We start from the raw sequence: 19490 nt of genomic DNA, 5'->3' as shown, positions 1-19490 counted from the left end.
TTCAGGATTATAATCCCAATAATAGTAAATTTTTTCATTTGGGGTTTGGAATGGAACAATGAAGGCCTACAAGGTGAAGAGACTTGACTGTTTTGTTTGAGGGAAGGCTGATAGTATTTACATATCATGTTAGCCCTCTCCCCAAACTGGGAGTAGATGGAAAGAATGACTTCTAAGTAGGTGTGATTGGGCCCCCATGAATTGCATGGACTTCCTGGTTTTAGCTTGTTCTAATGGTATTCAGATATGCATAAGAGTATTTTGGTTTATTTTTCTCTGCAATGGGAAATTAAAATAGCCCCAAATCCAGGTGTGTTGGCTGGATATAATTTCATTTGCATACCACGTAGAGGAGGAGAGAAAATCTGGACAGTATTTTTGGCATTTTAATAATACGCTTCCAAGGAAGGAAAAAGTCACACAATTCACGTTCTTTGACAAAACTTTAATTAGAAAACCAGACTCCTCTGATTATAAAAATTACACAAGCTGATAAATCTTGGTAAGTTATAGAGAGAATAATTTTATGAACATTTTATACCTAATAAAAAAGTTAAAATAATTAACAGCATTCATCAATTTTGTTTTCACATGATTTTCTAATATAAAAAAGCATATAGTCGTCAACCTTTATAGAAATCCATATATGTGTGTAATAGCTTTTCATAATGGGAAGGGGACAATATTTGTATTTAAATAATGATATTAATAATTCAATAATGAATATCAAAACTGCCATAAGCTGAAGCGTGACAAAATTTATGATCAAAGATGCTTAGGGAACTTTTGAGTCTTCTGAATCCAGCAAAAATGATCTTTTGGAGAAAACCTAGACGCAATAACTCGTATTATTGTAGTATTGCCTCACTTGAAAAAAAATACATATCATCAGTGTCGCTTTACATATTTTCAGAACAATGACTTTTTCTTTTCTTTCAACAGTTTTGTACCAGAGTGGGGTAACCATGTGCTGGTGAATTGTGATGCCTGCAGGAAATGGCGTTTGATCTACAGTAAACTGGAAAACTTCTTTTTTCAACCCAGACTAGTAAGAACAGATGCATACTGACAGTACAATGTTTCATGCAAATCCACAGTTTACTGTGGGGATTAACCTCTGTCCTGCAATACTGCATTTCAGGACACCTCGCCCCTTACAACTCCTGTCCTGGAGCAAAGCAGCATCACACTGACGTTGTGACAATCGCCTTTCGGCAAGATAAAAGAGTAGCTCTGTGTCCAAATGAGAAAGGAGGAGTCTGGGTAGCACAAAGCAGTCCCATGTAATATCTAAATTTCTTTATTGCATTCTAATTTTTTCAATATTGCATTGCAGTGCTGACCCAATTTCATACCATCACCAAACCATTTTAACCTACAGTGTTTACAAGTGCTGCTGTCTCTTCGATAGTACCCAAATACTGTAAACTGTTAACAAATTGCTTATTTTTCTGTGAAGAATGGCAATGAAAAAATCGTGAAGTAAATCGACTTCTGAAGATGGCATTACACTGAGCACACATACTAAACACACAAATGGCTGCCATTAAATATTCTTTTACTTGCTGGTACTTTAACACTTACATCCCAAAGTGAATTTGATTAGAATAGTTTTGGAGCAAACTGTAACTAGAAATAATTAGACATCAGTACCTTGAGGACTGGGGATAATACATTTAAGGATGCCATTGTTTCACATCTCAAATGCAGATCCAAACATAAGCATTTCTAAACATTTCAGTTGATTTAGCTTGTGGGCTAAAGAGCGGCAGAACCAGAACATCTATGGACATTTAAACTTGAGTGTTGTTCGTGCAGTCTCTGTTGTACCTTCCCTAGGAAGTGTTTTGCTAGAAATTATATACCAAGTGAGAGGACTGAATGAATACCTCAGCAATTATAAGAGAGGGAAGGTTCTCAGATCGAAATATACTTGATTTTATAGCACGCACCCCACAGGTTTGGATTCAGAGACAGACATAAGAAGAAAATGTGATTTTAGTTTATAATATTCATCACCTTCCTCCATAAATAAATTCCTTGGGTAGGACAAAGTAAAGTATATGAAAAAATATGGTATATATTCAGCTTACCTCAACTTCAAGATTCAAGTGGATAAAAATATAAGCAGCTATTTCAGCTGAGCACAGGGTAGAGATGAAAACATTAATGAAAATAAAATAGCTATCACATCACCCAAACATCTACAAAACTTAAAGAAAACTTTGTGTATGCTGAAACCTATGTGGTACAATTAATAAAGCATTTTCTGCCGCAAATAATGTAATACTGCTTCACCAACATAAATTACGTTATTTTGGAGAAATTCTAATTAGGATAAACTAAGGCATAAAACAAAAAGCAATAAAAAATTTGAACACATAACAAAGCCACACTCTACTAGCCATCTGAGTCAGAAGTTCTGTGGTTGGAATTGAATAATAAATCTGCTGGTGTTAAAGAAACTAAAATAAGTTCTATAATAACAAAAATTTAGAAGATGAGAAATTTCTACCAGAAAGAATGATACAGCAAATATCACAATTATACAGAAAAATGCTTTTTATATTCCTTCCTGATGAATTTAAACTACAAAATTTCTTCTTAATTCTTTCAGCCATTAGAGGACTAATGATCTTACAGAACCTGTGATTTAACTATGAGCATCTGTTTTGGAGACTAATAAATGAATCAATGTGAGTTTGGGAACAGCAGGTAAAATACCAATAAATTATTCATTTTGAGGGAAGAAGCAAATGTTCCTGGGCATCAGATGATATATTTAACTTATATTTATGTCAGGCTAGCTTTGGGTGCTTGTGGACATAATCCTAAAATTCCAGCTGAAAATGGCTTGGGGCAGAAGCTTTGAGTTACTTAGCCAAGAAGAAGTAGCATAGTGATTTCCCCCACTTAAATTTGTGGTTGCATGATAATCTTCCACGTTTTCAGTTGTAAGATAGGATATGAACACAGTCCCTGCTGTATCAAAGGAAACCAAGGCTTTTGTTAAAATTTAAGCTACTGATAAATATTTAAGGAAATGAAAGGCTGATGCAAATACTACCTGGCAAGGAATTCACAAGCAAGGAACTTTCTAGTTTATTAGTAAGTCTACCCTGAATTACTTACTAGACGATAAGATACATCCAATGGCTTCAACTTTATAATTGAAACACCTGAAGCTTTCAAGGGCCTCCTGAAATTGGTCCACACTTTGATCTGATTTCCTCCCTCCCTTCATGCCTCCCTCCTTCCCTTCCTTCCATCCTTCTTTGCCCAAATATTTATTGAATGCCTAATATGTGCCTGGCACTATTCTAGGGTACTGGGGTTATAGCAGTTTGTAGAACAGAAAAAAATCTCTGCCCTCGTAGAGCTTTTAACCTACTGGGGACAGATAAATAATAAACAAATGCTATGATAAGGAGGGAAGGAGGAGAGGAGGATTACTGTATTTTTATAAGATGGTCATGGAAGGCCTTCCTAATGGCATGGTATTTACGTATAAATATCATGAAAAAAGGGAAGAAGACTTACGGCTAGAGAGCAGAAAAAGAGCATTCAGGGTGGTGAGAACTGCAAGCACAAGAGGACAAAGGGGAGAGTGGCAGGAGAGGAGGCCAGAGAGGAGGAGGATGGGGACAGATTCCCTCCATCGTGCATCTTCCATCAGAGGTAACGGCTGCGGAGGGTGGGATCCTTGGCTTAAGCAGGTCCACTGCATTCGTCAAGTGAAGTTGTATTTTCTTCATGCAGTGTTCCCCTTTAACGCCAAAAGAACTTGATACCCACATTCTCTTAACCCTATAGAGTATGAACCATGCAAGTCATTGTCAATCATTTTCTGTGTTTTATCACTCAGGACTGCTTCCTCTGTTAGCCTCTTCAAATAGATCCCAAGCAGTTTAGGGTAGAAACCACACAACACATTTTCTCCTTTCCTTACAGTGTGTAACACTGAGCTCAAGGTAATTAAATGAAAGAAATACATAAAATTATCTGTTCATTAAGAGAAGACGAAGAAATCCACAACTCAAGAAAAATTTTTTTTCAAGAAATTTTAAGAATGTTGCCATGGAAACAAAAAAAATAGTAGGTTGGAACACAGTCTATCAATTTCTGATTTGTCTGATGAATTACATCATCGTCCATCCTAATCTAGGGATTATCTCTATGTGTTTGTAGACTCTTCCCTCCTGCCCTGCAGAAAGTGGGACCCCTATCTACGCAGGCTTCTTTCTCTCTTTATAATAGTACTACTACCCATTCTCCTTAATGTCTGCCGGCACCTATGATTCTTTCCTCTGAATCTATATCTCCAATTTCCCAAGGTACTGTTACCAAGCAGGGTCAGGGCTGTCAGTGGAGCAGAGGATTACAAATATATCAGAGAGTTAAGCTACAGGGTAAAAATTCACCAGGCCACTAATTTATTTGAACCACTTGCTTGAGATGCACCTACTTGAAGCAGGGACATTAGGTTAGGGATGAACAGTGGTGCTAAAACACTTGCATAAAAATTAATTATTTCTCTTGTGGTGAGGTTTTTATGAGTTTTAGACTTAAAATAATTTTATGCATATTTTTCATCGGTTCTCTATCAAAGATAGTAGAGTCCAACTAAGGAATAAACGATGTATTCAGGCTCAGCTGAACAAAGAAGAAAAGCAGCTGCTGCTTAATACCTCTCGAATCATCATTTTAGTGGAAAATATCAATCCCAGATCAATCTCAGTCCAAAGCTTGAGATCTCACAATCCCCCCAGTGCTAAATTTCCAACTGGACAAGCATTTTGGAGCTTAACGTGAAGAAGGAGTAAGACTGTTCCCTCCATCCACAGATGGACTCTTCTTTCCCAAATTAGTCACGAGGTCTCCTTTCTGTGAGCCATCCTTCTGAATATGTCTTAGTCATTTCCACACTGAACAAAGTGAGCAGAGGTGGCAACAGGGCAGGAATGATTCCTCATTAATATTCTTTGCTCATGCTCTTTCATAAAATGATTTTTCCTTTTTTTTTGCTCTTGTCAGTCTCAATTCTGGCCCAACTGGTCTATTTATCAGTATTTTTTCCCTTGGATCAAATTATGAGTTTTGGAACTTGTTTATACTTGTACTCACTAACTTGTTTTAGTGTATTAACATCAAACAAAAGGATTTACGCCCTCAAAGTTTTTATCTCCTCCATTGATTACCCATCCTGGCCTCCCTACCTTACCATTTCGTCTCAGACTCATCTAGCACTCGTTGATACCCATTTCCAGAAAACAAACAAAAAATTCATAGGGTAACTGCTATTTATTATGGCAAACAAATATTAACTAAAAATTTTGAACAATTTTTAGATTAGGATAATAGCAGGCAAATGATAACTCTGGTCTTGCCAATGTTTCATAACACAACTGTTAAAGCAAATAGTTACTTTCATCTTTTTATAAGACATTAAGATATTCCTGTGAATTATTCGAGCATTGTTTGTCCCTAGCATAGGACTTGGCCCATTACTTGGCACATTAAAAGTGCTTAATAAATGTTTGTTGGGTGGATTAGTGAAGGAATGATACGGCTGGTTCATTATGCCATTTTACTTTCCGAGTTCCTAGGTATGCTCATAGTTTTAGTTGTTGGAAAATTTCTTCTAATCAATAATTATTTTCTGTCCCTGTCAACCTTTAGCTGTGGCTTCCTATTACTGAAAAAAACTGAGTGCTCTAAGTATTTAGATATAATACATAAAGGAAAACTATTGGAACATAAGAGATCTTTTAGAGAGATCTTGTATGTGACTCTAATCTAAGAATTTCAACAATTCTTTATTCTAGTTGTATGACTGAGGTGGCCCTTTGGGGGTCTGGTAGTGGTGGATTTTCCTAATGAATTACAGGTTTGTCAACCATTGCTTTTGCTAGGCTATGGCTTTAAAAAAAACAAAAAAAAACCTCCAGTCTGGCATACATCACAGTTGAATAGCTACAATATTGAGACCAAAGATCTGCTTGCAATCATTTTCAACATTTGTTATATTAATAAAATTTAGTTTAGCTGTTGCTTTCCCTCTTCAGAACTTTTGCATTTTTTGCAAAAGTTGCTTTTTTGCTTTTCTTACTTTTTTTTTTTTTTTTTTTACTATCCCTGTCCATGGGTATTTTTCTTCATGTCAAATCACATAACCTTTTACTTCACTATCAAGATGTGCAAAGCTCTAGGCTCTAGCGTTTCAACTTACTGGAAAGGATAGTGAGTTTGACATACCTGAAATTCTTCCCTCACATGCCTTATTCTGGTGTAACTGGCTATAAAGGAGAATTACAGAAAATAAAACAAAATAACAACAAGAACATCCACGTGTCGGCTCTCACAGACTGAGGTTATTAAATAACTCACTTTTCATTAGATCACAGGCAGACAAGTCAGAGGCAAGAAATTCTTTCATTTATGTTTTTCACTGAATAGATAATTGGCAAGTGTATACTAAGTGGAAGGACCTGTACGATCTACTGTTTGCCATGTCAGCTGCCATTATTAAAAGCAGTGGGAAAAAAATAAGTGATCATAAACTATATCAGATAGGAACAAGTGCTATGATAAAAATTGTGATGCGAGAGAATATAATTAGAAAAGGGATCTTAAATATTTTCAGCACAAAAAAACAAATGGTAATTATGTGATGTTATGGAGGTGTTAGCTAATACTAGGGTGGTAATCATTTTGCAACATGTAAGTGTGTCAAATCAACACATCGTACACCTTAAACTTACATAATGTTATATGTCAATTACATCTCAATAAAGCTGGAAGAAAAGCAGTAGCCAATTTCAGCTTGATGCACATATAAATAACAATAATTAACACTTTTCCTAAACTTTAGTGCCTGCAAATATGTTCACCTGTCCAGCTTAATTTTGCTATGTTCTTATTTCACTCTTTTCTAGACATACTCATTCTTACCAAAGGAAAAACATGCTTTAATTATTCTAAGAAAAATTATTTTAGAAATAAAAAAAATTGAACAGGAAAAAAGCAAAATAAATTAATGATTAAAATATTAAATCTGGACAGGAGAATGGCTACTGAGTAAGTCAAATATTCCCATACAAAATTCTGGGCATCTTTGTTTAAAAAATATGAAAAACTATATAAAGTGAATGTTATTAAATAGAGTTCTCTGGTTATTCATGCAAATGATGTCACTAATGAAATCTGCAATAACAAAAGCTTCTAAAGTGGATTACGGATTATTAATTCAGTATAATTTTGGCATCAGGTTAAACATGGTGAATGTTGTATATCGATGTATTATTCCCTGTAATGCCATGACATTAATCACCAGATACAGTGGACTCGGGTATTCAAAGATTTAAAGTTATTGGTTTAATGACTTGGAAATAGTGCTGACAGCTCATGAATAATTTTGTCCAGACTTGGAACTGTATCACGCGCAGCCTGAGGGATGGGCTTTGTCAGTAAGCCTGGGCACTGCTCAGGAGCCACCAGCCTGTTTATTATTGTCCCCATCTCTGTAGTTCTCACATGGTGAGAAAATTGTTAGTTCATGCGCGTTTGTAGTTAATGTTCATACAGTAATACAATGTAATGAAGTGAGATGTTTTAGGCAGAATTTTTTTGAACTGATTATAAATTGCTTTAGATTTGAAGTTAATACAAGTGTTAGGGGTCTTAAAAGGCCATCTAACTATTTCAGTAACACTTCAGTGATTTACACGTTATAAAGATATTTGTAACTTAGGGATTTGTAAAAAATATGTTTCAGGAATACCAAGGTATTCTGTGTTTGCTTCAGAACCTTACCTTAAACAGGTAGAAATAATTGATATACATAATCATGGTATTATTTTTAATGCATGTGTTCTTGTATTTTTAAAGGATAAATTTTATAATTTTTAGAACCTGTAATTCAACAAAAGACTGAAGAAGTATAGATTATTATGTTTCATTGTGATGTCATGGGATGTTGTGCTTACGAAGTTTAATTCCTAGCCTAGAAGAATCTTTCCCTAAAGGATAGGGAGCCCAAAGATCCCACTGAAGTGAGATGAAGAGGTCATGTGTCATGATATTACGTGGGGCATTTAATATTAGCAATAAGAAATGAAAGAGAGGACAGTGAATCTATGAACAGCCTAGTTTGCAGCATTTAGGATTGTGACCTAGAAAGAACTGGTAAAGTTAACTGATACTAGTAACAAAAGAGTAAACACCTGTATCATCTATCAGTATTTTAACATGTTAACTGTTCCTTGTTATGACTAATGGAACTAGACTTTTGTGGTTTTTAAAATAAAAGGTCAACATACCCAGAAGTAATGTAAATAACTTTGCCTAGTGGCATTGTAGTAAATATAACTGAGATGACATTTTCACAAGTAGCTAAGACTTTATGATTATTTTTCTTAAGAGTTTTACTTTTAGGCTTAAATCATAGATTTCCTAAACAGAGTAATACTGAGGAATTTAACTAAAATTATTATATCTCTCTGTGGGCAAAGTATGAAAATAATAAAATAAATAAGGAAATATTTGCAACATAATTTCCCTTGATTGAGTTAGGACATTAACTTAATTATTAGAGGTATGTGCAAATCTATGGGGAATAATTTGTTACTTCTTTATTTTAACTATAGTTAGAAAAAAATCTGGTTTACAAATTATTTTTTCACTTACAAAGAATGGAGATAAATTTTGATAATGGACCAAATTCAGGGAATTTTGGAGACTGTGAAGGACTCACGTGGAAATACTTGCTTCTTAGTGAGATTAAAAAAACGTGCTTCGGGCAGTTCCCTATTTTGAAGATTCATTGGGGTGAAAATATAACTTAGGAAATACATATATATATATTTTTGATATTGACATTTTTTGTTCAGAATTCTTTTTTAAGCTTTCCTCAATAAGTAGCTTTAGTTTCAGAGCCCAAGATACAGAATTACAGAGCAGAGAGCTATATATGGCTTATTAGTTTACTTGCACTATTGTAGAAGTGATAAGTGAGACTGTTTTCATGAACAAGATGTGGTAAGAACCTATAGGGCACAGAATATTAAACAAAAGAATGTTCTTACAGGGAAAGACATTTGAAAATGGTGGTTTGCCATTAGGTTTGTATTGATAAGACACTAGCGTCTCAGAATTTTACACTTTTTATCATTCTCCTTTATTTTGCGATAGAAATTAACATTTGTTTAGCCAGGATTAAGAGCAAGTACGTTTTGTTTTAGGAAAGAAAAGGAAATAAAATGCTCAACTTTTACTCTCATTCCTACAATCTGTGTATGCACGGGTGAAGAGTACCTCTTCCTAGTAGTTTTCTTTTCACTGATCCTAATGTTTCCAAAAGTGACCTGTGTTTCAGAACCCCAGTTTAACTAAAAATAATAGTAATGACATCTAGTGAAAAAGAAAACCTAAGTAAAATGCCAAATACTGGTAACTTAGTCTCTTTCTGTTTGCTTAGGGTAAACAAGCAAACAAACAAACTGAGTTTTCCCTCCATTGATAAGAAGTGCACTTGGAATTTTTACTGAAGTTATTCACAGATTATTTGACTGTGCACTTCACTAGGTGGACCACTGCCTCATAGGCAATGTCAGGTTATTCTCTTTCTGAACCAAGTTTTGGGATGTCTGCAGAGAGACACCAAACAACTGTCCTGAGATATTTCAAGTATACGAATATTATTAATCAGAATGCACAAGTGGAACTGCACATAGGGGTATTCCTTTTACACTTAGCCTGGTCTAAAAAGAGCATCAAGGAGAGCTGGTAAATAATACTGCTTTGTGGCTACAACATATTGCCATTTAATCAAAGGCTGCCTGCCATTTTGTCTTTAAATACCCTTTTGAGGTAGCTTGGAGAGATCTCTGCCCTTTTCATGCTGTGACAGATTTCCTATTTAAGAGTAAGAAAATTTATTGCTGAAAAATATGCATAATTAACAGGAAAGGAGAATAAAATTGTTGCTTAAACGCTGCTAGAACCTTGGAATATTTGCATTGGTGAGTTTAAAGTCTAATTTATCAGTACCTAGCACTTTTATGTTTGAGAAGAAAAGATATCAGAATTTCCTGATTCTACCTCAAAAGAGGTGCTGCATACTACAGCAGGGCATGTAGGAATATGACAGTTTGGTTTTCTTCCAGGTCTCTTATTGTGTCTACCAATGACCAGTGAATTAACCAAATAGAATGATGGAAGGTATTTCAGTTTCCGGGGGGAAATTCTGTGGACCATCTTACATGAAATAACTTAAATGCTCCCCACAACATACTGCAGGTTGCCTCTACCAAAATCCAAGTTCATAAATTTATACAGGACTGGAAAATGACACATTTATAATAAACTCCCCTTGTCTCTTACCCATGGCAGCCTCTCTAGTTACTCCTAGGAAATTCTTCAATGAAATTGTCCAAAGCATTAAAGTTCTTATTTCTCCACTGGTTTGACAGAGCCTTTTGTGTAATGCAGTTGCTCTAATAACTATGGATATAGAAGGTAGGGAAAACACGCTGTTCTTCTATCTAGCCATGCCATTAGCCATGTTGGAAACTGGAATACAGTTACTAAATGACTTCTAAAGACCCCAGTTCAGATAAGTACAAACACGTGACATGGAACAGGAATCACACAAAACCAGTATATGTTCTTATTCCTCTGTTTCTAAAGTTTCCTCCTCATTTTTAAGACTTCATAAATAGCATGACCTGTGAGAATTTTCTTAGGGAAAACTTCAACTGGGAAAAATAGTAGGGACTGACTTTCTATGATTTATAAAAGTGCAAAATTAGCAATAATTTTTAATAAATACTTTGTTATATTAAAAATATCTACCTTACAAAGCTTCTCATTTTAAGGTATAAGCCCATTTAATTTTGACAACACCTTTACAGGTGCAGAAGAAATATGATGTTATTTGTAGACTAGTCATCTGCACTATTCTAGTGTATGATTTTTCACCCTATATACTTCACTCTGTGAGTTGTTTTCCATATCATAAGAAAAGCAAGGAACTTCTCTATCAGCAACAGAGGTCCTAATTAAGTACAGAGAAAACATCAACAAAATATTCATTATGTCTCAAAGATGCACAAAATCAGAGCAATGCCAATAGCCATCCAGGATAATGCTTATCTGGGTGCTTACTTGAAGCTTCTTTTCAAGGAGACTCCCTAGTATCCCATTTTCATCCACAAAATGATCTATGGTCCTGACTCATGCTTGGAAATTCAGGAGCACTTGGCCCACAAATGTCAGGTTATGAATCTGACAAATGAGAAGGTAATCAATCTTCAAATGGAGTGTATTGGCATGTGTTCGATTTGGCTAGCAGTTAAGAATCTATAGTTTTGAGGGACCGTGCAATTCTCTGTGCACGGTGTCTCAAACTATAAACTGTACGTGGTGTGCTTGAAAGATTGGTGTAAATGCCTGCACCACAGTGATGATGCTGAGTTTTATATTTAGACGGAAGATGGGGAAATTTCAAGGGCATACCAATTCCGCTATAGATCGATTTTGAGTCAGTGTCATAAAATTTGTCACAATTTCTTTTTTGTAATACAGAAAGAGTAAGAAGTGTTTTTTTTTTTTTTGCGGTACATGGGCCTCTCACTGTTGAGGCCTCTACCGTTGCGGAGTACAGGCTCCGGACACGCAGGCTCAGTGGCCACGGCTCACGGGCCTAGCCGCTCCGCGGCATGTGGGATCTTCCCGGACCGGGGCACGAACCCGTGTCCCCTGCATCGGCAGGCGGACTCTCAACCACTGCGCCACCAGGGAAGCCCAAGAAGTGTTTTTGCTTTGTTTTGCTTTCTTGTTTTTAAAGAGAATAAAAGTGTTCCTAAATCTATTTTGGTATAAATGACAGTTTTTAGGTTCACATTTGAAAGGATTATCAATACCATTTGCAAACACCAACAAAATAGATTGAACAGAGATCCCTCTAGAAGAAAGAGATGGAGCAAATTATTGACTTCTCCAATCCACAGGAGACATCTAAATTCTATTCTCAAGGCATTGTATTCTCTGTTTCAACTTGAGATTAGCAAACACGGGACACTAAAGTACGCTTAATTACTGACTAACATAGAATCTGTTACGTCCTTTACTTGGATTCCAGATTTACCCTCTAGGATTTTCCAGAGGACATTCTAGAAGAGGTTGCTGCCATTGACACCCAGGGAAGGCAACTTTTAAACTGTTCCCCTTGGTATGGAAATTTCTATGGACTTTAGGCCCTTGGAACTAAAACCTACAAGGCATTTATGAATAGGTGACATGAGAATTTTAATAAAAGTTGCAATAACCATGAAAATAGTGTCTTTAAAAATCTATGTACTATTAGTAACAATTCATGCATAGTGCCAGGCATTCATAACTATTTGGCCAGAAAAATATGTGACTGTAATTATGATATTTACAGTCCACTTATAAAAAAATACATGTAATTCTGAATGGCAATAGTTAATCCCTAGCTCTAACCACAAGCCTAGGAGGATCAGCTTATTATGGGAAAATGCAATGGGTAATTACAAAATGGAAAAAGCTCTCACCCTCTTGAATTCAACATTCAAGAATGGCTATTATGGCATCATAGGAGCTTCATTTGTCATAATTCTTCTTCTAATCTCACAAGGTAAAACCAACAATTCTGTGGAAATAAATAGGAATAAAATGGGAAAGGAACACTCACATGATACAGCCACAGTGGAGAATAATTCTTTCATAGAGTATTCATGCACAACCTTCAAAGAAGTTCACTGGTCCCTGAAAGAATTCATGGGATGACATTTAAGTATACCTTTCATTTAAAAAACTTGTGCATGGTCTAAGTCAGCATATGATTACCTTTAACTATAGGAGGGAAAGAACCTGGTAGCCAAATCTCCTTTCTATCATTTAGTGAGTACCTCTTTGAAGCTTTATTAACCATCACGGAGAGTGGAGCTCTTATGGTACTAATTATGGTACTAAATCAAATTTAAATTCCAATGGGAGGAAACAAATCCACATCCCAGTTTAAATTCAGAAAGGGTGTGGTTTTTGCAAACTTTTAAACTCTCACTTGAAGGGAAAAACATGTTTCAGCAAAAGAAAATATTCTACATATCTGAGATAGTTCCCACAGGTTTCTTCTCTTCCTGGAGTTGACTGGTCATCTTCTAGCAGTAGATAAGTTCCTAATTTGAGTACCATCAATATTTCACAAAAGGAGTGAACAACGGGAGTAAACTTGAAAAACTAGAAGAGTTGCACATGAGCTACTGAAAGAGGCAGAGGTTTGGTGTCACATGCAAATCATGATCTTATACTTTAGGATGTATCTTGGCATTCGGCAAATGGGATTCTTGGAAATACCTGTTTCACAGTGAGTTTGGGAGGTCAGAGGATGCTCAGTTACATTCTTCCTAGGCTTAAATTACTTTCAAGGACTGAGTTAGGGCATTTTGTGTGGTATATTAACTCTTCCAGGACAAGAAATCCCATTTCAATAAATTATTGCTACAGTTCACTAAGGAGTACCATGGTGTCCTGGAAAAGATAATATCCCTTCCAGAATTCCACCTCTCTAGTCTCTTGAACAATGAGAAATTCATATTTTTCTTAGTCACTTTGATCCTTGAAGATATAAGCTAAAAAAGAACTGTTTTCCCCATCCAAATAGAGACCATCTAGATGGAGACATGATATGAGAACTGCCTCAGTATTGGGGTAGTTACGCCACTATCCCCATATGCATTTGGCAACTGGAACACTTGATTCTTTCTTTATAAACCAACCTGCCAATCTTCTTTGCATGTGGAATTGTCTAAGGTAATCAAGAAAAAAAAATGACCCAAGTAGGCAAGCTTTTTAAAAATTGGTAAATTAATGGAGTATGGTACATTTTGGAAAGAAATGGACTGATAGTTAATGGAATATCTCGGCTGATGACCTCCCATTTTTGAAAGGGATGTAAAACACATCTTCACAAATGATGAGTAAACTGTGAAAGAAGAGTCCCTCCGATGCCACCAAAAAACCCAATGCCTCAGAAATTTCCACTTCAGATATAAGGTCATGGGCTGCAGGTCTGCTAGTGCCAAATACCAGTTCATCCTAGTAGAGCAGCTCAGGAGGCAAAAGGCTAGGGTTATCTGTGACATGACTTTACAAATAATGTACAAACAAAAATGCTATATTATGGCCATTATTTTCCATACTCGATCTATTGATAGTTTGCCCATATGAACACAACTGAAAGGACATGGATCACTTCTAATAGAAACTCAATAACCTCAAGGTAGGACAAAACAAACTCCATTTAATAAAATAAAATTTGGTGAAAGGTTTTTCATTGTAGAGACAGTTCTCCTTTCCCTTAATATTCCAGTAAACTCTTTATTTGTAAAAGCATTCCCGTTTTGTTGTTTCATTACTTCATTAATCTACCAACTTCATTTCTAAACACTGCAACGCGACTGGAATGGCTGGTATCTTTTCTGAACGTGAGTCCAAAAAGTCTTTTGGTTTGTTTGTTTGAGATTTTAATATTTTAAATTCAATTAAAATATGCAACCAAAGTTGGTGGGAGACAGTAGCTCTCCTCCAGGTAGAAGAGCTGACTAGCAGATTTCATAATCATTGGACATTTGTTCAGTCCTACCTGAAAACTAAGTTATTTTACTGCCTGGCACGGGAAAAGGCATTTTCTAGTAATTTTCTGTGACAGGAAGCACACCATTGATCCAAGGAAGCACCCAACAGACTGAGTCTATCTGCTGGGGAGCAGCTGTAAATTTTAATACAATGAAAACATTTCCCTTAGTACTGTTTCTGAGAGAGAATTCAGCAGCAGTTACAGTTGATCCGTCACCTGTGGAGAACGACGATCACCCTAGGAGTCCTGCCAACTGACAAGCACTTTTCAGGTAACAAGAACAATGATATTGCAAGAAGCTACAAAACAATATTGCAGTAGTTATAGCGACCACCACTATAGTGATTGTGGCCTGGGTTAATGTTCCAAATATTAATGCAAGAACACACTAGACTTGATAGGTTTAGAGTATTTTCTTTACACTAAGAACCAGCTGGTAACACATGACGAGTGGTGATGCTCCGTTTACTCTATTTCCTTCTATAACAAGTTTCCTAGTTATGCCCACTTTCTCCTATGTTAATTATCTATATTCCACGGTAGTATATTTTCAACATCTAAAATGAGAATACTGTAACTACGGAACACCTCAACTCTCTCTCTCACACACACACACGCAGTCTTGTGCAACTGTACACACATTTGTATGAACAATGCATGTAAAGTGCTCATTTGCAGTGGGTGAGCTCCCTAAAAGCAGCTAAATCAGTCCTCCCAAATACAGAGAATCATTAAAAGCCAATGAAAAGCCACAGTAACTATTTAGCACTAACATGAGATTTTAAACCTTGCCCACGTGGTAATTAATTCAAATGCCTTTTGCGTTTTTTGCTAAGTCATCCAAAGCAAGAATCTCAAAGATTGACAAACATGATATGTGAATCTAATGGGCTCACGTCTCTGTTTATTTTGCTTATTGCACAGATGAACAGTACTCTTGCTGCAACACTTGAATCGATTTTGAATGGCCATTAATGCGTCTACATTTGGCTAAGGCTGGTTTGACTTTCTAGAGAAAGGCCAGCCGGTCTGCAAATGGGCACCTCCCTCCACACAGATGTCAATGTACACTAAAGACAAATCTAAGTATATGTATATATGGCACATACACATATATACGCACACTTAAAATGAATTGGGAAGTGCTTTGGCTTAGATGGGATTAAATATGTACTTCCCAAGTGCATAGGTTTCCTTTGACCAACCTGTTCAAAAAACAAATATGAAAACTGTCATGGCAATTTTGACATTTCCTATGTCTTTTCCGCTATTTGGAGGCCCCCATCTTCTCTACTCCATCTCTCCTAAGCATTTTATTTTTAAAAGCAGTTGGCTCCTTTGGCCTTCTAACACTCCATTGATTCGTCCATTCCTTGGAAGAGCTCTAAGGTCACATCCAGAAACTTATCTTTAGTGGAGAACAAGGTTGCAAAGAACATTTTCCCCTTCTTTGAGTCCTTCTTCCCCCCCAAGAAGTAGACACCGTGATGTGTCATGAATAATTCACTCTTGATCTGACTTGCCTTGTTACCCCTGGCCAGCCCAAGCAGCTGAGGTCTGAGCTTTGCCTGCCCTGCATCGTTGTGCAATACTGGAAAAGAAAAATAATCCATTAGTCTACACCCTTCAGACTGTGGTGACGTGATCAGGGTTCTCTTGAATTTCTATGCATTCGATTTCCTCTCTCTCCTTCCGTTTGGCGCGTTTCTTTTTCTTGTGGTGCTTTTTGGAAGGGGGGAAAAAGGTTAGGAACACAGGTAAGATAACAAAACAGTGCAGAAGTGTGCAACCCCCCGTGAGCAGCAAGCATTTGAACAGTGTGAAGGTCAGGTTCGAAGGCACAAATAGGAGGGGGACCAACCCAATAAGAAAAGAAGTAACATTTTGCAAAATGGCTGTCCCATGCTCTTGCAGGGAGCTTTTTATACATTGTGTTCGGGTGTGCTCAGTTGCTAATACAAACGTATAAAGCAGTGGTGCACAGTGGTCAATGGCGAAATTTAAAGTGTAGATAAGGCACAAGATAGAAATGCAATCCATGTCGATGTTCCATAATGTCATTAAGCCCAGAACGCCCAGCTCAATTGAGGTGACGCTAAGAATTAGCCAGAAGTTTCCCAGAGGGTGGATCACTAGGAAAAAAGTCAGGATTAACACCAGGAGAACACCAAAGCCTGCAATCAGAACAGGCACTGTGACAGATAAGCTGTAATGGTCCGTGAACACAAAGGAGGGGTTGAACACGATGAAACGGATGCTCTTTGACAGCGACAGGGGCCTCAGCTTTTCCAGCACTTCTATGACTTCCTTCTGCTTGTCTCTCCTAGTCCTGGCCACCAGATACAAGCGAGAAGCAATGATGTTGTTTTCATCTCCTGCCTTGGAGAAGATGATATCGTTTCGAAAATGCTGGAATTCTGGCTTTTTTAAAAATGAACTTTGTAGGACACTGATAAAGTCACTCTTGTTATTGGCACTGATGTTGCTCACTTTCAGGAACTGGTAATACTGCTCCACCCAGGACACTGCAGTGAATCCACTGCAGAGTCTCCGGAGGTCCTCCTGGACACTGCTGTTCCAGTACTCGAGGGGCTCGTAGACATAGAATCCTATCACGGGGCTGTAGTTGCTGAAATATTTCTGCTGAACCATGGCATAAGAGACGCTTGGGGAATCACTGGCTAGTAGACTGATGATGTTGGCTCCGTCACTGATCTGCAAGCACCCCATGAAGGAGAAGGAGGCATAGATGAGATAGAGGATGACAACAAATGGCTTCACGTAGATATTGGTAATCCATTCATTGTAATGTTCACGGAGGAAGTGCTGAATAAAGTGGTGCTGGTAGGGGTTCGTCTCATGATGGGATGTCTGTTGATGCCCATCACTCATCACTGTCTGGAACCACACAGGCTTGCGGTCCAGGTATTCTGCAGAAGGGATCTTACAGCAAAAGATGCTGTGGTAGCGGTTTTGCTCTAGTTGGCCAGCGAAGACCAGACAGGAGCCAAAGAAGGAGAAAATGTAGAAGTAGTTCAACAGGATGGAGACACACATGTTCTGACAGAAGACCTTCACAGCCTCTATGTTGGTGAACGGGCTGGCACCCATGCCAAAGGTAATAAAGTACAGGGAGCTCGTCATGGTATAGGTCACCATCACATCTGAATAGGCATCTGCTACCCTGTCTTTGAAGGGCAAATTCTCTTTGGTTCTCCGCCATCCAGACAGAAGCTCAAATACTCCTTTTGTTCCATGACCTAATTTAAAAAAAGAAGGAAAAGAAGAATTGTTTTCATTCCCTCCTATGGTTCAAGCGAATTCCTTATAGGTTATCTATGCTCAACAGTACTGCATACTCTAATCTTCAAAGTACTATGATACTCCTATCAGGATCTCAAATTTCAGTTACATAGCAGGATATGTTTGGTTCATGTTTCTACTTCAGCAAAGTCCAAACTTATTGGTATTCTGGGCAAAATGAAGCGTTTATTGTCTGTTCCATTAATTTGCCAAATTGTAAATGTAATGTGACATTGTTTTGTGATTTTTTTTCCCCTGCACACATATTGTCTCCCTAAATGGATACTAAGTTGTCAAGGGCAGGGGCTGTTAGTCACCCATCTTCCAATGTCCCTCAATACCAGTTCAGTGCTTTATCAACTGATGTATTGACTGACAGTCCCTAACCTTCATTTCAAACTGACTTACATGCTGATTTTGGAAATTATAAGATGATCTTAAACACTTAAAAATGGCTTTAAATTGATTTTACAATGTTAATAACCTGCTAGGTAGCCAAACAGCTTAGAAACCAATTCCTATAGATTTGATTAATTAACATTGGATATGAGTCAAAAAACTCTGCCAGGTCACATAAAACACAGGGCAAGACCTTCAGGGGGAAAGATCATAGCAGGCATTTCCTCACAGAGCTTTTATTCACACAGAGTGGGTGATGAGTAAATGTTTGACTGCTCCATTAAAGTGGACGGAGTGTGCTTTTTCTTTTTTTCTTTTTTTTGCGGTACGCGGGCCTCTCACTGTTGTGGCCTCTCCCGTTGCGGAGCACAGCCTCCGGACGCGCAGGCTCAGTGGCCATGGCTCACGGGCCCAGCCGCTCCGCGGCATGTGGGATCTTCCAGGACCGGGGCACGAACCCGTGTCCCCTGCATCGGCAGGCGGACTCTCAACCACTGCGCCACCAGGGAAGCCCTAAAATAATTCTTTAATGAGAGCACTTCTCTTCTGAAATGAAGACTCTTGGTATCTTTATAGTCACAAGGGGGGAAAGGTTACCTGAGGCTATGGCTAAATTTGGCTTGTCTCTGCTTTTGGTCACTTTTTTGGAGCATTAGGTACATTATGGAGGTCAGGTTGTTACTTTATATAGTACAAAGGTCTTACGTGTGGGAAGATGAAGCTAAATCATATGAGGTCAAATAATCACTCTAATGGTAAAGACTGAAAACACAACTTTGGGGCTGGCGTGTTTTATCCCATTCATAGGCTTAGATATTTTACAGGGTGTTCCTAATAATACTCACTCATTTGATTTTCACCATAGTCTGGTCACCTCCCAGCAGTTCAAATCTATTACCTGCTCGAGAGTAGTCCTCTCACTCCCCATCAACCTGCCTATGATCAGTCTTACTTTCCAAGTTTTGTTCATGCTATTTTCTCTGCCTTTCAATACCTTCCTCTTGTTGCTGCTTATATTGAAATTCGACCCATCAGTCTGTTAGCTCAGTTCTCTTCTTTGTCTTGAAGCCGTTTCTGACAATTCCAGACATACTGATTTTTTTCTGTTCCTTAAATTCCTATTGCACTA

The 19490-nt window shown here is 37.5% G+C and overlaps 1 protein-coding gene across 2 annotated transcripts in view; it reads right to left on the bottom strand.

The window, feature by feature from the left end:
- Window positions 1–16285: 16285 nt before the first annotated feature.
- The window catches only part of PTCHD4 (patched domain containing 4), a gene marked incomplete at both ends in the record, with an annotated part of 174492 nt that continues 171287 nt past the window's right edge, over window positions 16286–19490 (bottom strand). For both annotated transcript variants that reach the window (XM_082664230.1, XM_082664231.1), the window contains one exon: window positions 16286–17919. In XM_082664230.1, the coding sequence (XP_082520356.1) occupies window positions 16286–17919 (1634 nt within the window). The remainder of the gene's footprint in view (window positions 17920–19490) is intronic.

Source organism: Grampus griseus (assembly GCF_964374135.1).
Source record: "Grampus griseus genome assembly, chromosome: 10".
NCBI classification, from domain to species: Eukaryota; Metazoa; Chordata; class Mammalia; order Artiodactyla; family Delphinidae; genus Grampus; species Grampus griseus.
Note: the sequence above shows the minus strand (reverse complement) of the source record. Positions and strands in the feature narration are given on the sequence as shown.